This window comes from Aethalodelphis obliquidens, unplaced genomic scaffold, assembly GCF_003676395.1.
Source record: "Aethalodelphis obliquidens isolate GAN/ISIS:26980383/991018 unplaced genomic scaffold, ASM367639v1 scaffold4, whole genome shotgun sequence".
In the NCBI taxonomy this organism is placed as follows: Eukaryota; Metazoa; Chordata; class Mammalia; order Artiodactyla; family Delphinidae; genus Aethalodelphis; species Aethalodelphis obliquidens.
In genome coordinates, this window is record NW_020837948.1 from 56125552 (window position 1) to 56146378 (window position 20827).

A 20827-nucleotide genomic window follows, 5' to 3' on the forward strand; every position below is an offset into this window, starting at 1 on the left:
CCTCAGGTGAAGAATGGTATCTGTCAAGCAGAACACTGTGCACCAGTCACCAGTACCTGGGGTGGAGGTGGGGGGACTCCAACTACATGGAGGATAGCCGAGGTCATGACAATGCCAGCTACCAGGAATAGAAATCCAAATACTTTTGCCCATTGTATCTTGGTGCTGGGGTCACCAAGGAAAACACAACACAAGTCAAGCACTGTATGGAATGCTTTTACTCACAGAGAGAAAAAAGAGTAAAATCAGCTCTAATAATGTGTATTTGTTCCCCATGACTAGAGAGTCCCCCTAGCAGCCAATGCAGGGCAATTGGCCTACATACCAGTTGGCCCTCTTGTGCCACAGCGGGAGGACCCTGACCCCCGTGGAGTGAGGTCATTGACACACATGCTCAAGCAGAACAAAGGAGTACACACTGAGCCTGAAACAGGGAAGGATAATCCCTCAAAAGGAGTTAAGCCCAGCGCAGGCTGTGTGGGCTCTTTATCTCTTGGTAAGGAAGTGTTCCAGGCCCAAGGCCCATTCTTATGTGGGATTGAAAGACCATACACCTGAGACAGGCTTTCGCAATGGTGTCTTATTGTATTCATTATAATTACAGTTTTATTGAGATACAATTCACATTTCATATAATTCACTCATTTAAAGTGTACAACTCAATGGTATGTAGGATATTCACAGAGCTGTGCAATCATTACCACTACCTAATTTTAAGAACATGTTTATTACCCTAAAGAGTAACCTTATATCCATCAGTAGTTACCTCCCCATTACCTCTCACCCCTGACTAATCTACTTCCTGTCTCTATAGATTTTCTATTCTGGACATTTCATACAGATATTATGTAATATGTGATATTTTGTGAGTGGCTTCTTTCACTTAGCATACCATTTCCAAGTTTCATCAATGTTGTAACACGTATCAGTACTTCATTCTTCATTTCTTTTTATTTTATGAATAATAAACCATTATATGGATATACTAAATTTTATAATATATGTTTTATGATGAATGTTTATCCATTCATCAGTTGATGAACATTTGGGCAGTTTACTTTCTTATTGTGGAATACAAGATCTTAGAACACTTTAATTCCATTTATTCCTCTCATGATTTCTATGAAACTGTTGTCATATATTTTAATTTTAAATTATTGCCATTTACTCAGTTTTAAAATGTAAGCAATTTAAAATAATTGCATAGAAATCATAAGGGGGATAAATGGAGTTAAAGTGTTCTAAGATTTTTAATTTTACAGTAGGAAATTAAATATATTAATTACAAAAATTGGTACATATGCTGTGGTTTTATAGTTAATTTTTTAAATTTACCCACATAACTACCACTTTCTTATCTTCATTTGTTTTCATTTCAGACCTTCTATTTGAGCTTACATTCTTTCCAGTATAAATATGTGTGTGTGTGTGTGTTTAAATATCAATGTGCCAAGAAAATAAAACACTATCAATTTAAAATTCTTTACCCAGTGAAAACATCTTTCAAGAATGAAGGCAAAACAAAGGTGTTTTCAGATTAAAAACATTGAGAGAGTTTGCTAGCAGCAGACCCACACTAAAGGAAATGCTAGTGAATATAGTTTAGCATATTGCGGATATCATTCCACTGGCTTCTTCCATCCACTGTGGCCTTAGGGAGCATAGATCTTTATCCATTGCTTTTTTCAAAGTAAACTACCTTTTATCTCTGGCTACTTTTAAGATGTTTGTTTGTTTGTTTGCATTTGCTCTTCTGAGTTCTGCCTTCATGTAGTATTTGGCCTGGATATTTTTTATTTCCCTGTTCCTTGATGCTTTTGAATATGGTCGATTTTTTTTCAGTGGGAGTATCTATCTGGGAATTTAGCCTGGCATGATACGAGAAATAAAACATCATGTGTAATAACACAAAATTAGAAACAATCTTACTGCCCAATAATAGCTGCTGGTTAAATAAAAGGATACATCCTTTCAATGGAATAGTATATAGCCACTTAACTCATCTTTTTAAAGGGAAACATATGTCAGAAGAGCAGAATGTCTTACTATAATCAAAGCAGGATAAAAAGTAGGGGTGGAACTTACATGTTTTGAGAGCTTCCTGTGTTTTAGACATGGTCCTATGAGTATGTACATGGACTACTGCTTTTAATATATACAACAGCCCCATGACATAGAGATTATTCTTCCTCATCTAAAGAAAATACTCAGAAAGATTTAATAACTTGTCTAAGACCATCATCTACCAATGACAAATAAAATTATAACTGACTATGTATATTAACTGTCTGAAGAAAAGATACTAGCTGAAGGCCAGGAGCCAGGGAAAGATGAGAGAAAGAGTCAGCTTTTGGGGGGCTCTGTCTACCTCTATACAAGTGATGAGGACACTAACTGGCTGATGTGATATCTGGTCAGTTTGCCCAGCACATCTCTGTAATGGCATCAGCCAACTCTAGAGCCATGGAGCACATTCAGCTAACTCTCCCACTCTCACTCCATGACCATCAGTTACCTTCTGACATCATATTTCTGCAGATGAAAGGATTTGTGTACCAGTTTAAACATCTAGGCAGTGGTATTTCTCACTCTAAATTAATACCTTAGCCTTTGAGTTTATTCTTCTGTCTCTTGTAAGTCAGATCATGTGACCCCATCCCTCTAAGCTCCATCAGTTCTTGGTGCTCTGACAAAGTTGAGTTTCTGGACCTGCAAAGCTGAGGACCAAATCCTGGATGAAGGGAACACTTCCAAGGTGATTCCCTGGAGCCCCTCAGCAGCAGCCAGCCAATCTATCTGATATCTTCACCTTGCTTAATTTCAGTGCAATTTGAATAAGTTGTTGAAATGTTCACTTATTGATTAAGTTTTTATCTCTCACGTCCAAACCCACCCTTTTATACTTTGCAACATGATGCTGGGTCTAGAATTCTGAAAACTACATTTCTTCTTTGTCAGGGAGCCTGTAATGCTAGAGGAGGAAGAAGGGACTTGCACATTCCTGTACTTCCTGAACGTTCCCTATTTCTGTGAGCATCACATCACACTAGCATCACCTTTTTTTTTTTTTAATCCCAACAGCCTCAGTTCCTTCCTATAGCAGCAGCTCAATTCAGTTTTGAGCTGTTCTCAACATTGCAGAACCAAATTCATCCTGCCTTCTAAGAGATACCTGTGTAAGCTGACTGAGATCCTCTTTTCCAAGGTCAGCTTCCTCCTCTGAGCTCCTAAGTTTTAATAATTCCAACTCCCTTTCTTCGTTCCCCAGTTCTAGGGCTGGTAAATGCTTGTCACAGCTGCTACCTCTGTGACACTTCATTTTGTCTTTTTCTTTACTTAGTTTAGATAACAATTATATTGCCTCTGTTCTAGTAACTGGTATGGTTTCTGTCTATTGACTGTATCTTGAATGATACAGATGTATATGGGCTGCAATTTTTCTGCTCTTTCTTTTATTGAAATTGGCAAGAAGATATTTACTCATATCTCAGAATTTATATATATGATTTGCAAAAAAACCAAAACCAAGATGAGTTCACATCAAATAACCTGTCAAAATAGGAAGAAAACTAGAAGAAATAAATGAACAATAGAGTGGTACATTTTGTAGGTATTTGATTTTTCCCCCTTTATAACTGAGCAGTTGTTCACAGTGCTTCTATGTCTTTTTCTTAGTTCTGGAAGCCAATAAATCCCAAAATAACACCATTACAGTAAAACAAACTGCATAGCTCAAAGATGGATTTACTGGAATGATGTCAGATGATTGTTTCCATAGTATTGAGTGCTTTCTCTGGGGCTTTCTTAGAGCTGAGTTGTCAAAAGGTTGTTATTTTGGCTTGAGGAAAAGCTTGAAAGGATATTCTAGGGGAAGAGTGCATGGCTTAACAATTGCTTTCTTCTGGGAGGGTTCTGGGGCAGCCGGAGGGCAAAGGAAAAACAACTCAAGGACAAGTTTTGAACAGTCTGTAGCCAAAAGTTGTCTCCAAGAGAAGAAACAGTTTAGCTGGTATGTCAAAGAAATAAGCAGTACTAAGGCTTAAACCAAAATTCGAATTCAAAAATCCTGGCTTTGTGTAATTATTCAGGCTTGGATTGCTGAATATTGCTGATAAATGTAGCTACTTTGGATCTGTTTAGTAAATCCCAGTTTGAAAAGGAAAGCTTCTGAAGCAGAATTACCTTACCAGCTGATCACTAGCTTATGGCTAGTGATAATTAATAAATAAATAAATTCCCTTAATCTTCCCTGAAATCTGGAACCTCCCTCCATCACAGGTCTAGGTAACACAGATGTAGCTCAGTGCAGGGTTTATTGAAATAACTGTCTGTTTTTGTGCTTCTGCACTGAGCCAACTATCACCTATTTCAGAGAAATTGCTCCCTGCACCTTCTTTCTCTAGAAAGTATTTCATTATTAATAATATATGAAAGCAGCCAAATAGTTGTAAGCATTTTTCAAAAATTAATTAATTAATTTTTATTTTTGGCTGCATTGGGTCTTTGTTGCTACGCGTGGGCTTTCTCTAGTTGCGGCGCACAGGCTTCTCATTGCGGTGGCTTCTCTTGTTGGGGAACATGGGCTCTAGGCACGCGGGATTCAGTAGTTGTGGCACGTAGGCTCAGTAGTTGTGGCTCACAGGCTCTAGAGCGCAGGCTCAGTAGTTGTGGTACACAGGCTTAGTTGCTCCGCGGCACGTGGGATGTTCCCGGACCAGGGATCGAACCTGTGTCCCCTACATTGGGAGGCAGATTCTTAACCACTGTGCCACCAGGGAAGTCCCAGTCATAGGCCTTTTTGAGGACTATGATTACAACATATGCAACCTTCCCCATCACCCACACCCTTCCCTTTCCCAAGCACCACACCAAAGATATTTGAATCAAATGACATTGCATATCTAAAGTATTTTAACTCCTGATTCCTTACTACAGTCTTAACACTACCATCAGTAAAACCTCCATTCTAATCTTTGTCTTACCTCATTCACATAGTCATCTTAATAACCCTCTTTTTTTCAAATGTAAATTACCTCCCAAGACACCAGACGTCTAGACATCATTTTCTGTGTGTGACATGTAGTTCATATGACCACTGTAACATAAAAGTGGGAAAACAAAGGGACCAATATGGTTGTAAGGCTTCTGCATTTTACTTAAAGTGGTAAAATACTGGCTCTGAGTAGACTATAAATGGTTAGCTATATGTATTAAAACCCCTGGAGCACACACACACACACACACAAACACACACAGAGAGATATAGCCCAAATGACAATTGATCAATTAAAATGAAATACTGAATATTCAAATAATCTAAAGGAAGACAGCAAAGGTAAGATGGGGAACAGAGGAACCAAAAATGAAGGGGACAAACAAAGAATAAATAATAAAGTGGTTGACCTGAATCTAACCATAGTTACATTAAATGTAAATGGCTTAGGGGACTTCCCTGGTGGTCCAGTGGCTAAGACTCCGTGCTCCCAATGCAGGGGGCCTGGGTTTGATCCCTGGCTGGGGAATTAGATCCCACATGCTGCAACTAAGAGTTCCCATGCCACAACTAAAGATCCCGCATGCCACAACTGAAGATCCCACACCGATGATGAAGATCCCGTGTGCTGCAACTAATACCCGGTGCAGCCAAATAAATAAATAAATAAATGTTTTTAAAAAAATGTAAATGGTTTAAATACATCAGATAAAGACAGAGATAGAATGGTCAGCAAAAAAGTAAACGAACAAGACCAAACTATACGTTGTCTACAAGAAACTCACTTCAAATATAATTGTATAAGTAGGTTAAAGTAATAGGATGGAGAAAGATATACCATATGAACACTCATCAAAAGAAATAGGGAGTGACTGTACTAAGATAAGACAAAGTAGGCCTCATAGCACAGAAAATCACCAAGGATAAAGGGAGACATTACAGGCTGATAAAAGAGTTAATTCACCAAGAAGACATAACAGTCCTAAATGTGAATGCACCCAATAACAGAGCTTCAAAATATACAAGGGAAAAGTTGGCAGAACTGCAAGGAGAAAGAGATGTATCTGCAGTTATGGTAGGAGACGTCAACATTCCTCTCTTTGTAACAGAACTAATAGATTCAGTAAGGTTATAGTACCTTGAGCACACCCTTTGGACCAATTTAACCCCAAATGTATTTCTACCCTTTTTTCTTTCCTTTTCTCAAATCACTCCTGCCCTCCATTTTCTTTCAGCTCCTAGCTTTATATTAAATTCATCTGTGTTTTTCACTCGTTTTGTCTTTGTAGTTTTATATCAATTTCCAATTGGTTGCAAAAGCAAAAACGTGGATAATGAAAGTTTAGGGACTTCCCTGGTGGCTCAGTGGTTAAGAATCCGCCTGCCAATGCAGGGGACATGGGTTCGAGCCCTGGTCCGGAAAGATCCCACATGCCGCGAAGCAACTAAGCCTGTGCGCCACAACTACTGAGCCCTTATGCTGCAACTACTGCAGCCCACGTGCCTAGAGCCGGTGCTCTGCAACAAGAGAAGCCACCACAATGAGAAGCCCATGCATCACAACGAAGAGTAACCCCCGCGAAACCCCCGCTCAATGCAATTAGAGAAAGCCTGCGCGAGGCAACGAAGATCCAACACAGCCAAATAAATAAATAAATAAATAACTTTATTAAAAAAAGAAAGAAAGAAAGAAAGAAAGTTTAAAGGGCACAGTGAGTGTCCAGCTGAAACAGTTTGCAACAGCCACTGGGAGCTGGTAGTTTCCGCTGAAGCTTCCCTTTCTCCTTTTGAATAATTCACAAAGTGTCCATACCGCATACTCGTATCATTTTGTAGCTGAGAGCTACATTATGGTCCAGAAAGACAAGGTGTCTTGAATGTTCTCCCCTACTATTCTCCCCTACTATTTTTCATTCCTATTAGAATATTAGAACAGTTAAAACATAGTTGCTTTGATTAATGTGGTATCCAAGCAAACTTCACCCACCACTTACAAAGCAGTTTCTGTAAAACTGATTTTTCTTTCCATCGTTACTTACGGAAATTAACTTTTATAAAGAAAGGAAAGCAAAATTCCACTGTGTGTAATAGTGCAAACAACTTAAATTATATATCAGTCTTTACTTGTAGGCACTACTTTTTAGTTAATATGAGTTAAACAATATTGCATTCCCAGTGTTTGTTCTCCAATGATCTGGCAAAGATGAATTCTCATTCTTTAAATAAAGAATTGAACACTAATAATGCCTTTTCTGTAATTTTATTGATTTTCGTCTTTGTTTTCCTTTACCTTTCTGCAGTTTTCTTACCTGAATTTTTTTTCTGCTCTAGAAGAAAAATATAGGCTGAATTAAGAGTCACTATTTTAAATATTGTTATAAGTATTTTAAAAATATACAATATACCCTTCAGAGTGATGAAAGTTCATGTGCATAGACTCTGCCTTGTTTGGAAATAATAACAATTATCATTATTAAGTACTTACTACATGGTAAGAATTGTATCTTTATTTACATTATTGCATTTTTTTTTACATTATTGCATTTTATCGTACCTAAAGCCTTTCAGAAGAAAAATTAAAAGTTTATACGTTTTCCAAAGGTATATAGCTGGCATTAAACCTGATAGGCATAAATACACAGTTTACACAGAATATTTTAAATGTATTCATTGAAAGGATATTTTAATAATGCAAATTGCCAATAATAAATTTAACGTGTGAGGATTCCTTTCCTTTACTGTTTGTAATAGAAGATTAGTCCAATAATATTTATATCTCGTTTGCTTTGGAATCCTTTGCTAGTTCACTAAAAAAAAAAATAAACTTGTTCCATAATATAATTTTAATAAAGAGCATCAATTCTGGATAATTTTTTTCTTTTCCCACATGAGTTAAGATAATAACAATAATTACCATTTATTGAGTATTTATGATGTGCCAGGCATTGTGCTAAGTCCTTCACATACATTGTCTTATATAAGTTTCCACCACAACCCTATGTGGCAGATATTTTATCTCCACTTTACAGTTGAGGAAACTGAGTCTCAGAGAGAATTAGTAAATTGCTCAAGGTTTTCCAGTAAGAATGTGTCACTGAGGCCCCAGTTCCTGCTTTTAATCATTTCAGGAGCAGTCACTGTGTGACTAAATACCAAAACATTTGAGTAAAAAGTGGGAAAAAAATTAATCATTAATTACTGGTTACTTGGTGTCATATTAGACTTCCAGTTGTTTTACTGTATTTAACCAAGGTTATTATTGAATTCTGTTACTATGATTTCTTGTGTGGCTAAAAAGCCAAGGAGAATTGGTTAAGTTCTATCCACTCTAAAGCTTCCATATCACTTGGAAGCATATGACTCTTTGCTGGGGGTGGCGGGTGGGGGGCGGTTAGTTCTTTTGAAAAAAATTTTTTTTGTGTAGTATAGTTGATTTACAATGTTGTGTTAGTTTCAGTACAGCAAAGTGAATCAGTTATACGTATACATATATCCACTGTTTCTTTTTTAGATTCTTTTCCCATATAGGCCATTACAGAGTATTGAATAGAGTTCCCTCTGCTATACAGCAGGTTCTTATTAGTTATCTGTTTGGAAGCATATAACTCTTATACTAAAAGAATTCTTAAAAATCACAACTACATGGTTAAATGGCAATCACACCCACACAAGGGTGTGCAAAAAATATGGTAATAAGGGAACAGAAATAATTGTAGTAATAATTAAATAACAATACAGTAATTAAATATTAGGGTAGGGCTTCCCTGGTGGCGCAGTGGTTGAGAGTCCGCCTGCCAATGCAGGGGACACGGGTTCGTGCCCCGGGCCGGGAAGATCCCACATGCCGCGGAGCGGCTGGGCCCGTGAGCCATGGCCGCTGAGCCTGTGCGTCCGGAGCCTGTGCTCCACAACGGGAGAGACCACAACAGTGAGAGGCCCGCGTACCGCAAAAAAAAAAAAAAAAAAAAAAAAAAAAAAAAATATATATATATATATATATATATATTAGGGTAGTAATGTTAGAATTGAAGTTGTGGAAGTTGAAATTCCTCTCCTCAATTAAGAAGTAATATCTTTATATTACCTTAAAATACTAGGGGAAAAGCCATTTCACAGACTCCCTTCCCATTAGCAGACTATTCTGCAGAATTCTAGTAAGTTTTCATAGCTTTGATAGCTTTTGATCATTTTCATAGTTTTGATAGCTTAATTTTTTCTTTTTACTTTAGGTTTGTAACACAAGAAGAATTCTCTAGGCCTTAAGTAGTTTACTGTAATGGACAAGAAATTCTGTTAGAAGATAATTTCAAAAAGAAGTAAATTAAAAAAAAAAGAAGTAAATAATTTAAATTAAAAAACCTGTATGAATGGATCTTTGTGACCCAGTATTTAGAATATTCTTTTAGTAATCTATAAACTGTAATATGTTGTCCAAAAACCTTATCTTTTTTTTGTGCTTCTAATTAATATCAAAAAAGAATATATAATGACAATTGAAAATATTTCACACCTAAGAAAAATATCTTACTGAAAGGAATAATGTGTCCGAGATATGATACAAATAAAATAGTCATAAATATTTTGGTGAGAGTTTCAAATAGAACAGTCAGAGAGCTCATGATAAACACATAAAAAGATTTTATCTATAGCGTGTAATCCAAAAACACCTTCCAGGTCTCTCCTGATTGACCCTGAATAAAAGTCGTACTTCAGGTGACAAAAAAAAGGTCCATTAATGTTGCTCATGCATTTCAACATAAAAATGGAATGGAATCATTGACTACAGGTAGAAATGTGAAAAACTACTCAAGATATATATGCTGCTTTGAGGCTACACATTCATGCCACTTTTGTCTGCCAGCTTGATTTTTGACTTGGGCACTCATGGATAAAAGGTATGTGATCTGAAAAAATAGTGTGTGTCTTTTAAAAGTCAGTGTCATGTAATGTCATTCCTTTTGGCAAAATTTATGTTACACGGTATTAGACCATAGGCTGAGCTAATGTAACATGATGCATTAAAAACTGCACATCATGATTGCAATATGTGTCAGAGCAATGAATTGTTATATCAGATACCTGTTCAGCTGTAAATAGGGCCCTCTGTAAGTCACTGACAAAAGGATAATATTCTCTCGATGCCTGTGTAGAACTCCTGTTGTCTAAAACATGCAGCCTTCCGACCTCCATACTCTGTGACCTGTGGCCATTTAAGTTGCATGTTTAATACATGCATACAATGATAATACAGCACATTATGAAAGCCACAATTGGAGAGATTTTTGTTTTCATAGGCATCTTTCTTCCAAAGATCCAATGGCTATATCTTCCCCCGCTCCCAAACAAAGACATACACATGGAGTTCTAATGGATTTTGTATTAGTTAGAAATTCCTTTGGGCCGCAAGTAACAGAAATCTCATAAACAGTAGTTAAATATGTAAGGATTTGTTTTTCTCACATAAGATGACTAGGGACAGCCACTGGCTTTTGCTCAGCAGCTCAATGATGTCATGACTGGTATCTCTGAAATATTTGTCTTTTCCTCATGATTGAAAGGTGGATGTTTTAAGTCCAGTTGTTCCATCTACTTTCATTGAAGAAGTGGGAAAGGGGCAGTTCCCTGTATTTGTTCCTTTTATCAAGAAATCCAAAGCATTTCCATCAACCACCTACCTGTTTCCAGTTATATCTAACTCACCACCTCTAGCTGCAAGGAAGGTTGAGAGAATAAGCCCTACAGTGGGAACAGGTAAGAAGAAGAGTTTGGGGAATGAGTGTTTAGTAAGCCAGTTAATAGTATCTACCATAGATGCCCTTAACAATTTATAAATAGAGCAGAAAACATAGTATGGGGAAGGCTTTAAATAGTGATCAATTCACATGGTAAAAAATTTAATATTGACTTCTACTTACACCATACATAAATTCTAGTGGAATGTGGATCTAAATGTGACAGGTAAAAAAATAAGTCTTCTGGGCTTCCCTGGTGGCGCAGTGGTTGGGGGTCCGCCTGCCGATACAGAGGACGTGGGTTCGTGCCCCGGTCCGGGGTGATCCCACGTGCCGCGGAGCGGCTGGGCCCGTGCGCCGTGGCCGCTGGGCCCGTGCGTCCGGAGCCTGTGCTCCGCGGCGGGAGGGGCCACAGCGGTGAGAGGCCCGCGTACGGCAAAAAAAAAAAAAAAAAAGTCTTCTATAATAAAACATAGGATACTATCTTCATGATGTATGTAGACAAAGATTTCTTAACTATAATACAAAAAGCACTCACCATAAAGGGAAGAATGTAGTCACTGGACTACTAAAATGTAAATCTAAAATCAAGAACTTCTGTTCATCTAACATACCATTCAGAGAGTGAAAAGGGAAGCCACAGACTTATGTTGTTTACAGTTTCTGACTGTTGTAAATAGTCCTCCCTTAACATTCTTGTACATGTCTTTTCGGAAACATAAGCATTTGTACTTCGAGAAGAATTTGTGGATTATAGGGTGTGCGTATGTTCACCATTAGTAGACTCTGTTGAAACCTGACCTTTCTCCACGGCTTCCTAAGAAGAGTTATGCATTCGGTCATAGAAGTGGTATGACTAATGCCCCGGCTGACCTTTATGGGTTGGTAGAAACACTGTTCGGGAGAGAAAAGAAGGCTGGGCCACAGGAGGTGACATCAGTCCACAGTGGGTGTTTTAGTTTCCTCTTGCTGCTGTAACAAATCACCATTAACTTAGTGACTTACAGCAATACTCCTAATGAATGCCCTAAATTCCAGACACTCTTCTCTGCATCATGTGAAGTTGCAACCCTTGTTCTTTATGGAATTTGGGATCAAGTTCCACTACTAGTAAGTTCTTTTTTTGCGTGATGATCCACTCATATGAAAAGTCCAAAGCCATCAAATAGTAGGCATAGCTTCAGGTTCAATGGAATTCTTGCTATTGCCTATCACAGAAGCATTCTCCATGGAACTAGGGCCTCTAATCTAATAGAGCCTAAGGTGGCATGGATTACTGTAAGAACAGATTCCACAAGTGGATTACTGGATGTGATGGTGAAAGGTCCCTATCCTATTTCCATCCTTTGGTTTCTTGGTTCCATTCCATGTATTCTATGTATTGAGAGACAATATGTCAGCTATTAGTTCAGTACATATATCGTATCCTGGAGAATGGTGCCCCAATCCCAAGTGTACTATCCCTGAATTGTCACTTTAGCTGAGTCTTTAACAGGCCATTCTATTTTCTATTAAGCTGGTTGCTTCTAGGTGATGAGGCATATGATAAGACCAGTGGATTCTGTGGTCTCATTGTTACATTTCCTTTGATCTTAGGCAATGTTGAGTCATGAATTTACCATGTCATTAAACAAATCCATATCTGGAATAGATGTCAATTCTGATAAGGATAAATCATTGCCTGTGTCATTTTAGACCCTTCAAGAAGCAGATGCCAAGATAGGAATTAGACACACAAGAATTTATTGGAGGAAACATCTGTGAAGAATGTGGTGGGAGAGAGCAGAAGTGGCAGGGAGAACCTTCAGACTGCAAAGCAGGTGGTCTGACACCTGTAATAAGAAAGAGGAAGGAAAGATTGGGTAGAAAAAGCTTCAGACTGCAATGCAGTTCTTATAAAATCTTGACCAGGTTGATAGGGAGTTCCCAAGTAAAGGTTTCCCATAGAGGAATCATCTGGCTTTAGTACCACTACTAGCTCAATAATTAGCTGGGATGGAAGTATGGACTTGGGGTAAATATGTGAATCCAAAGTTGTGGAACTTTAAGGCTGACAGTCAACTATGCTCCCCACAGAAGTTTCTCTTGAAGGTAGACCTGAGTGGTATAAACCGATGGCTGCTACACTGTACTTTCCAGGGTGGAAGGGGTCCACCAGATAATCAAGCTGCCACCAGATAATCTTCTCTTGGAATGGGGCCATATCAAGAGGTCAAAATTGGTCTTTACTGCCGGCAGGTTAGCTATTCAGCAGTAGTAGTAGCTAGATCAGCCTTGATGAAAAGGAGCCCATGCATAACCTTTGTACTAGTTATCTATGGATGCATAATGAATTAATTACCTCAAAGTTAGTGGCTTAAAACAACATTTATTAGGGCTATGGGGCCTAGTGTGCAGTTGCTCTGATGTTGTAATTTCATTTCATAAAGCAAGATGGCCAGCTGGAGAAGACACCCTGGAGAGATTACTTAAACAAAGAAGTACTGTTGATAAAAACATGGCCGGTCTCTTGCTTTCATCAAAATTAGAAATCTATCTCAGTCCCATATTTGACTTTTATTTAACTCAGCAAATACTGTGCATCTACTTGCCATTAGGCATGAAGCTTCCTGCTGGGGAGACTAAGATGAATGTGATGTGGTCTCTAATCTTGAGGAGCTTGGAGTCAATTGGAAGAGAATGACATGAAGGGATGGTGAGACTAAATTTATAGCTCTGTAAGTGTGTGGGGAAAACAACCTGTATTTGTAAGGGAATCTGCAGCATTCTTTAATAAAATATTACCTCAACCATCTAAGATTATTAGCAATGGAGAATTGCCACTCACAGATGAGATGGCTAGACTTTCCTCTCATTCTACTAGATTCACCCAGTCCTGAGGATCTCTCAGATCTCTTTAACCCTCAATCTCGAATGTTAATAAACTTATCCCTTAGAGAGTCCCCTACAGAGTCATTCCTATAGGTCACCTGAGGCCAGGCTGGAATACTTAAACAGAACTCAATTACGGTTTATGGATAACAGGACAGAAGAGTGTCAAACAGTGAGAAATGCAGCTTACATAGTTTCTATTCCAAATACCCTAGGGCATCTCCCTGCCTAGATGTTGCAGGCCTCCTATGGTTAGCCCTCCTCTCCCATACTAACAAAAATGACTTCTTGTTGGTTTACCTCCTCAAAGTCCAGACCCAAAGGAGCAAGGCGCAGAGAAAAATGGTATGTGTGTGTGTGAGGCGGGGGGTGATAAGATATTTCAGATTATCTTAGTAGCTCTTTTGCTGAAATGAGAAGGCTCCATGACATATTGTTAAGTGGAAAAAAAGAGTTTTAAAGCAGCATTTATTCATTCAAGAAATATTTATTGAGTACTGACTATATGCCAGGCATTGCTACATGCTGGGATACAGTGGTATCCCTTATTAAGCCCCATACAAAGTGTTTGTTAAATAAATAAGTCAGGGCTTCCCTGGTGGCACAGTGGTTGAGAGTCCGCCTGCCCATGCAGGGGACACGGGGTCGTGCCCCGGTTCGGGAAGATCCCACATGCCACGGAGCGGCTGGGCCCGTGAGCCATGGCCGCTGAGCCTGCGCGTCCGGAGCCTGTGCTCCGCAACGGGAGAGGCCACAACAGTGAGAGGCCCGCGTACCAAAAGAAAAAAATAAAAATAAAAAATAAATAAATAAATAAGTCATCTGGGAGGTTCTAAATAGGAAACTAAGAATACGGTAGGATAGACATTCGTATAAATATCGAAATATACAGGTCTTTTGGCTGGTATGTTACATTTATGTATTACTGGTTCACACATAGAAATCATTAAAACAAAGAGAAAAAAAGCAAATGGGTGGAGGTAGAGTTGGGGGTTTGGGGAGATATTAGGTATTTACATCAAAAAACCTAGGCTGAGGGAAATCCTGCAAATCAGTGCAAAACTAAGCTCTAAGGTTCTGGAAACCAAGGCAAAAAGGAAAGCATGAAGAGTTACAAGGCTTTTGTTGCCTGACTAAAGGAAGATCCTTGACAATAGCAAGAGCCCTATCAGCACAATCTTTTGGTGTGTGGGTTTCACTGCTGTTTTTTCTTTGCCTTAAGAGGTTGCCCAGTAACTTTATATTAATGATCTACTGGATTCCTGTTTGTAGCATTTTGCTGTGTTGAGTCTGTTGGTTTTTCTGTTTTGTTTTGTTTTGACCTCCCCCGCCATGCCACCCCCCAGTATTTCATAGGTCTGCTGTGTCACCTGAAGTTTATTTCAGTGTGCCAACCAGTCAGATGACAGTATTTACTGAATTTAACACCTGCTGTGTACAGAACACAGGTGGACGTTAGGAGAGGAAGATTTATAGAAGACAAGATTCTTGCCTCTAAAGATGTTTATAACCCAATGAAGAGAGTGAGCACACCCTCGTGAAGGACTCAAACAATAGTTTTTAAAAGAAATATACCAAAAATAGGGCTTCCCTAGTGGCTCAGTGGTTAAGAATCCGCCTGCCAGTGCAGGGGACACGGGTTTGATCCCTGGTCTAGGAAGATCCCACATGCCGCAGAGCAGCTAAGCCCGTGCACCACAACTACTGAGCCTGCGTGCCACAACTTCTAAAGCCCACGCGCCCTAGAGCCCGTGCTCCTCAACAAGAGAAGCCAATGCAATGAGAAGCCCGCGAGAGCAGACCCTGCTCGCTGCAACTAGAGAAAGCCCGCATGCAGCAACGATGATCCAACACAGCCAATGACTATATAAATTTGTTTTTTTAAAAAAGAAATATACCAAAAATAAAAATTAATTTTGGGTGATTCCAAAGTATCCAGGGAGCATTAAATGGGCAGGGGTCAGTCGTGGTAGACTTTCTCCAGGAGGTGGGTTTTGATCTTGGATTTATACTAAGGTTCCTGAACTGTCAGGGTCTTGAACTGTCCAGAGCTAGTCACAAAAGCCAGAAGGAGTGAATCAAGTGTAGGGAAGGGTAAAGAGAGGCCTTTAAGAATGATACCAAGAAACTATAAAAGGAAGGAGGCTCTGCCCTGCGTTCCTTGGGGGACTCCGCCGGGAAGAGGTTGCCAGGGCTCACTGGAGGTTTGTTTCATTTTATGCAATAGACACATTTTTTGAAAATATAAAATAGTCAAAAGCTGTTGAGTATTATGTCAGGCGTTGAGCTTTAACCTTCATATCTACTCTGTAAAGTGGACATTATTTCTATTTTGCATACAAGGCAAAAACCTCAGCAGCGAGGTTAAGTGTCCTATGTGCCTAGTGTCAGTTAGCTATTAAAGGGTAAAACCCCTTTAATACCAAAGGTCAGTGGGTTTGTTTGACCACGAAGCCCAAGCTTTTTTATGCCACACAATTTTTGTAAGTTGGATATTTAAGATTTACTAGAGGTAATGATTTTTGGATAAGTCCTATAGTCGTTTTTTTTGTTAGGTGCATTTATCCACAAACATTGTTTGCAGAGGTCTGAGGTGTAGGGTAAGGATTTTCTTAACTGCGTGCATGACGGTAGTTTATTTCTTTAAACCTGCATCATTTTACGCCATTTGACATAAGATAATGACACCGAAAATATCTTCAATTTTTAGGTCACTCCGTCCTTTCAGCGGATAATCTCGCAAAGCAATGTCATGGCCAAACCAGTCTATCCGGGGAGACACAAGTTTCCCCAAACGCCCGGGCTGTGGAGACCGGGAAAAGTGTAACTTGTATTCACACTAAGAGGAGGGCTGTTCAAGAATAAAAAGGAGGGCTACTTGAGATAGACAAGCCAGGTTCTGCGAGCGGGAAACTCGGTGGAGGTGGGTGAGTGGTAACCCGCCCTTGGCTCGCGACCCTAGACCCACGCCCAGCGGGTGTGGCGGCAGCGCCAGCATGGCTCCCGCGCCGCGCCGGAGTGTGCGCATGCGCGCCGGCCAGCGCCGGCTACGCCTACAGACCCGCTTCCTTCGCTTAGTCTCCCTCAACGGTTACCCGGCTCTCCGCCACTCATTCCCGCGGCGCTCGAGGGACCATGGCCGATCCTCGCGTGAGGCAGATCAAGATCAAAACCGGCGTGGTGAAGCGGTAAGGAGCCACGAGCGGCGCAGCTGCCGCCGCCTCCTCTTCCTCGCCCCTTGGCGGCCCGAGAGGCCGGGCGGAGCGCAGGCCCGAGCTGGGCCCCGGACTCCAGGCCTCAACTGGGGCGCCGCGGCCGGTGGCGACGAGGCGGGAACGGAGGGGGCGCGCAGGTGCCCAAGTCACCGGACCGGGGCACTCCCCTCCCCGCGCCTGCCCCCTCCAAAACCCAGCCGCGGAGCGGTGAAGGTCGCGGCGGCCCCACCCCTCCGGCGCCCGCAGTCGGGGAGGCAGAGGGGCGGCGGCCCGGCTCTCGAGGGCGGGGCGGGCTGGGGTCGTATCTCCGAGTGCGCCGCCCGGGTCTCCCTGCGGAACCTGGCTGGTGGGGGGCGCTTCCGGTCCATTACCTGCGCTCACGTGGACGCGCGAGCCCGTTGTGAAGTTTAGGGGGTCGCTGCGAGCCCGGCCCTCATTAGAAATGGGACCTTGCGGGCGCCCTGTCATCTAACATGGCAGGCGGGACTCGCAGTCTGAAGAACTGCGGTGTGAACTTCCAGCACACTCGACAAACTTCTGTGGCCTCACTCCCCGGCTAGCTTCCCCGAGGCTCGCCCCGGAGCTTGTGGGGTGCTGTTCAAGTAACTCTCCTGTGTAGGCCAGTCCTGTAATTCGCCGTCATTCTCACCGCTGTGAGATACTGGAGTGCTTATTAGGCCTTTATTGTTCAGACCCCAAAAGATGAAACTTTTTGATGAGGCATTCCAAGAGAAAAGATGAACAGCCTTCTGAAGAAGCAGGTTATTTGGCAGTAAACATGTCTAATCCTAGCTGTCTGGCTTCTTCCTCTGCCCACCTTTCCTCCCTGTGTTGATATTTTCACCAGAGATAGGACAAGGCAAAGGGGAGAATAAATTCACTTTTTAAGATATTGCCTCCGCGGCTTAGCACAGCATTGCACTGTGCTTTCCAGAAGCTGTCATTATTGTTAAGGCGGTAAGGATATAGGATGAGTAGTAGTGAAATGTACAGCGTTTTCTGAAGTGAGACTGCTTGGATTCCAGTCCTGATTCTGCCATATATTATGTATTTTTGAATATATTACATTGCACCGTGCCTCAGTTTCCTGGTTTGTAAAATGGAGTAAGTACCCGCCTCGTGCAGTTGTTCCAAAAAATGCCTGCTGTTCTGTTTAACAGTATGTGGTAAGTACTAGTAAATGTTAACTAATACTATGGTTTGTATTCCCATTTTACAGATGAGAAACAGGTTTAATGAAGTTAAAATAGGAAAAGTAAACTTCTCCGGGGTCACTGTGCTAGTTAGTGGCAGAGCAGGGAAAAGCACTAGGGTTTCTGATTTACAACCTTTTGTTTTAAGCTACAGTGCCCCCCAGAAGAGTATTTTTTTAAATGTGTGATAATAGAAGGGGAGTTGAGATGTGTAACTGAAAATATAATTTGCCCTATTACCCCCAAGTTCTGTTTTCACTTTTGTTAGACTTACTTTGGTTATGTCATTTTCATAAATCTATTTGGCAGAAGTACCAGGGTATAATGAAGAGTGCTTTAGAGGGAAAGTCATGAGACGTGAGTTTTTTATTGAGTATAGTTGATTTACAATATTAGTTTCAGGTGTATAACAGTGATTCAAAATTTTTATTAATTATTCTCCATTAAGTTATTATAAAATATTGGCTATATTCCCTGTACTGTACAATATATTCTTGTAGATTATTTATTTTATATGTAGTAGTTTGTACTTCTTAATCCCCTACCCCTATTCTACCCCATTCCCTTCCCTCTCCCCTTTGGTAACTACTAGTTTGCTCTCTATATCTGTAAGTCAGTTTCTGATCTGTTATATTCATTTGTGTGTTGTATTTTTTAGATTCCACATATTAGTGATAACATATAGTGTTTGTCTTTCTCTGTGTGACTTACTTCACTAAGCATAATACCCTGTAGGTCCATCCATGTTGTTGCAAATGGCAGAATTCCATTCTTTTTTATGGCTGAGTAGTATTCTGTCGTGTGTATGTGTGTGTGTGTGTGTGTGTGTGTGTGTGTGTGTGTGTGTGTGTGTACGTATATCACATCTTCTCTATCCATTCATCAGTTGACTGACGCTTAGGTTGCTTCCATAGCTTTGCTATTGTAAATAATGCTGCTGTGAACATGGGGGTGCATGTATCTTTTCGAAATAGTGTTTTCATTTTCTTCAGATAAATACCCAGGAGTGGAATTGCCGGATCATATGGTGGTTCTATTTTTAGTTTTTTGAGGAACCTCGATGCTGTTTCCCATAGTGGCTGAACCAATTTACATTTCCACCAACAGTGTACGGGGGTTCCCTTTTCTCCACATCCTCACCAGCATTTGTTATTTGTGGGAAGACACCCTCATTTAGATAATAATTTAAGTTTTCAGGCTTTCAAAAATTCTTAAGTACTTATGGAAACTGCTTGGAAATAAAGTTTTGTTTTCATTTTATTTCAATAATAGAGCATTATCACACTAATTTTGATTCTTCATACATAAGTAAATTTATCATTTTTATGAAATCCCCTCATAATTTACTTCATAATATCTCAAATTGCTTATAAATTAATGGAAATGCCTACTGTACATTTTTTTCATGGCTTTTCTGTTGACATTTTGGTGTAGAGCTTTCCCATATATACTGAAATGAGATATGGTTTTTAAAAAACCTAAAATTTCTATTTTAGCTGCTTATTACTCATATTTTGCCTTGGTAGATAACTCTCTAAATCCATAAATATTGTTCCCTATTCTCCTGTTACATTCTCCTGAAAACTATTTTACTCTGACTCCTTCCATCTTCTGCCTTAGTATCCTGTTTTTTTTAAAATTCTACATTATACTCCAGCAAAGGAAAAAAATAGATGAGGCAGATGTGGCAACACGTTAATAATTGTTGGGGATGAGTGGTCATGGGTCTTCATTATATTCTTCTCTATATATATTAAACATTTTTTATAATAAAAAGGTATGCATTTTTTCTCCTCCAAATTTAGTTTCAAAGACTTCTCAGTTAGTTTCATGATTCAGACATGTTCTTGGTTTTGTGAACGGCATTCTGTGCATTGGTTTCTTAAAGCAGTGGTCTAAAATTCAGTTTCTGTTCTCAGCACCTTTTTTCTAGTCAAGATGTTCATTTCCCATCACCTCATTTATCTTCAGAAGTAACAACTTTTATTTGGAAAAAGAGATTTAAAGTCATTCAAGCCCAGAATTCCTTCAGTTTTCTTTCCAGGAGTTCAGAACCATTTAGAAATATATTCTAGGTGTTAGTCCTAGAGTTCAGTTTGGGTAGGCTGTGTGCTTGGGAGGGTAGATTCTTAGAGTTTAGCGTCTAATCAAATCTGCTAAAATACTTCAGGTGATCTGAAAGTTCCCTGTAGTGGGTTTTAGGAAGAAATGTGGACAGGCAGATGGAATATTACTGGAGTATGGAAACAGGCAATAAATAAAAGGTGGTATTTGGCAACTGAGAGATCAAACAATGAGTGGAAGATGCGCATTTCAGCATGTTGGCAAAATGGTGATTTTAGACCCTAAGGAAATAGGCAGAAGCCTCACAGTGCTATAGTCCTAGAGAAACTTTGTTATTTCACATGGTAACAAAGGCAAAGGATCTGATTTCCTGAAATAGATTTCAAGAGAGAGGTTAGACCCCTAGAAACAGGAGAGCCCAGTTACTAGGCATGGCTTATAAGGTGAGAGTTAGTTAGACAGCAATGAGTCTGACTTGGTACTGAGTTCCTGACTCCTAGGACTTGTCAAATATCTCCTCCCCTGCAATGGGATTGTTTTTCTAGGGCTAATTCTGGCTGTGAATTAGAGATATGTGTGCACTAGGGGCTGGGTAATATACGAAGTTTCTTAAAGCAGCAGCCTGTGTTCACATGTGACTCCTTGTTAATGGGTATTAGTTGGTAGGTTTGGGTCTTGCAGGCTGTTTTTAAAGATTTGATGTTTGACAAATATTTAACAAATGAGACTGAATATCCTTTACCAAATTACAGCAACATC

General features: G+C 40.0%; 1 protein-coding gene across 2 annotated transcripts in view; it reads left to right on the forward strand.

The window, feature by feature from the left end:
- The first annotated feature begins 16574 nt into the window (after positions 1–16574).
- Positions 16575–20827, forward strand: part of TBCA (tubulin folding cofactor A) — a 102218-nt gene continuing 97965 nt past the window's right edge. The window contains exon 1 of one of the 2 annotated variants that reach the window (XM_027100773.1): positions 16575–16784. In XM_027100773.1, coding sequence (XP_026956574.1) covers positions 16593–16784 — 192 coding nt within the window. In that variant the 5' untranslated portion in view covers positions 16575–16592. The remainder of the gene's footprint in view (positions 16785–20827) is intronic. The other variant, XM_027100774.1, reaches the window with a different exon arrangement.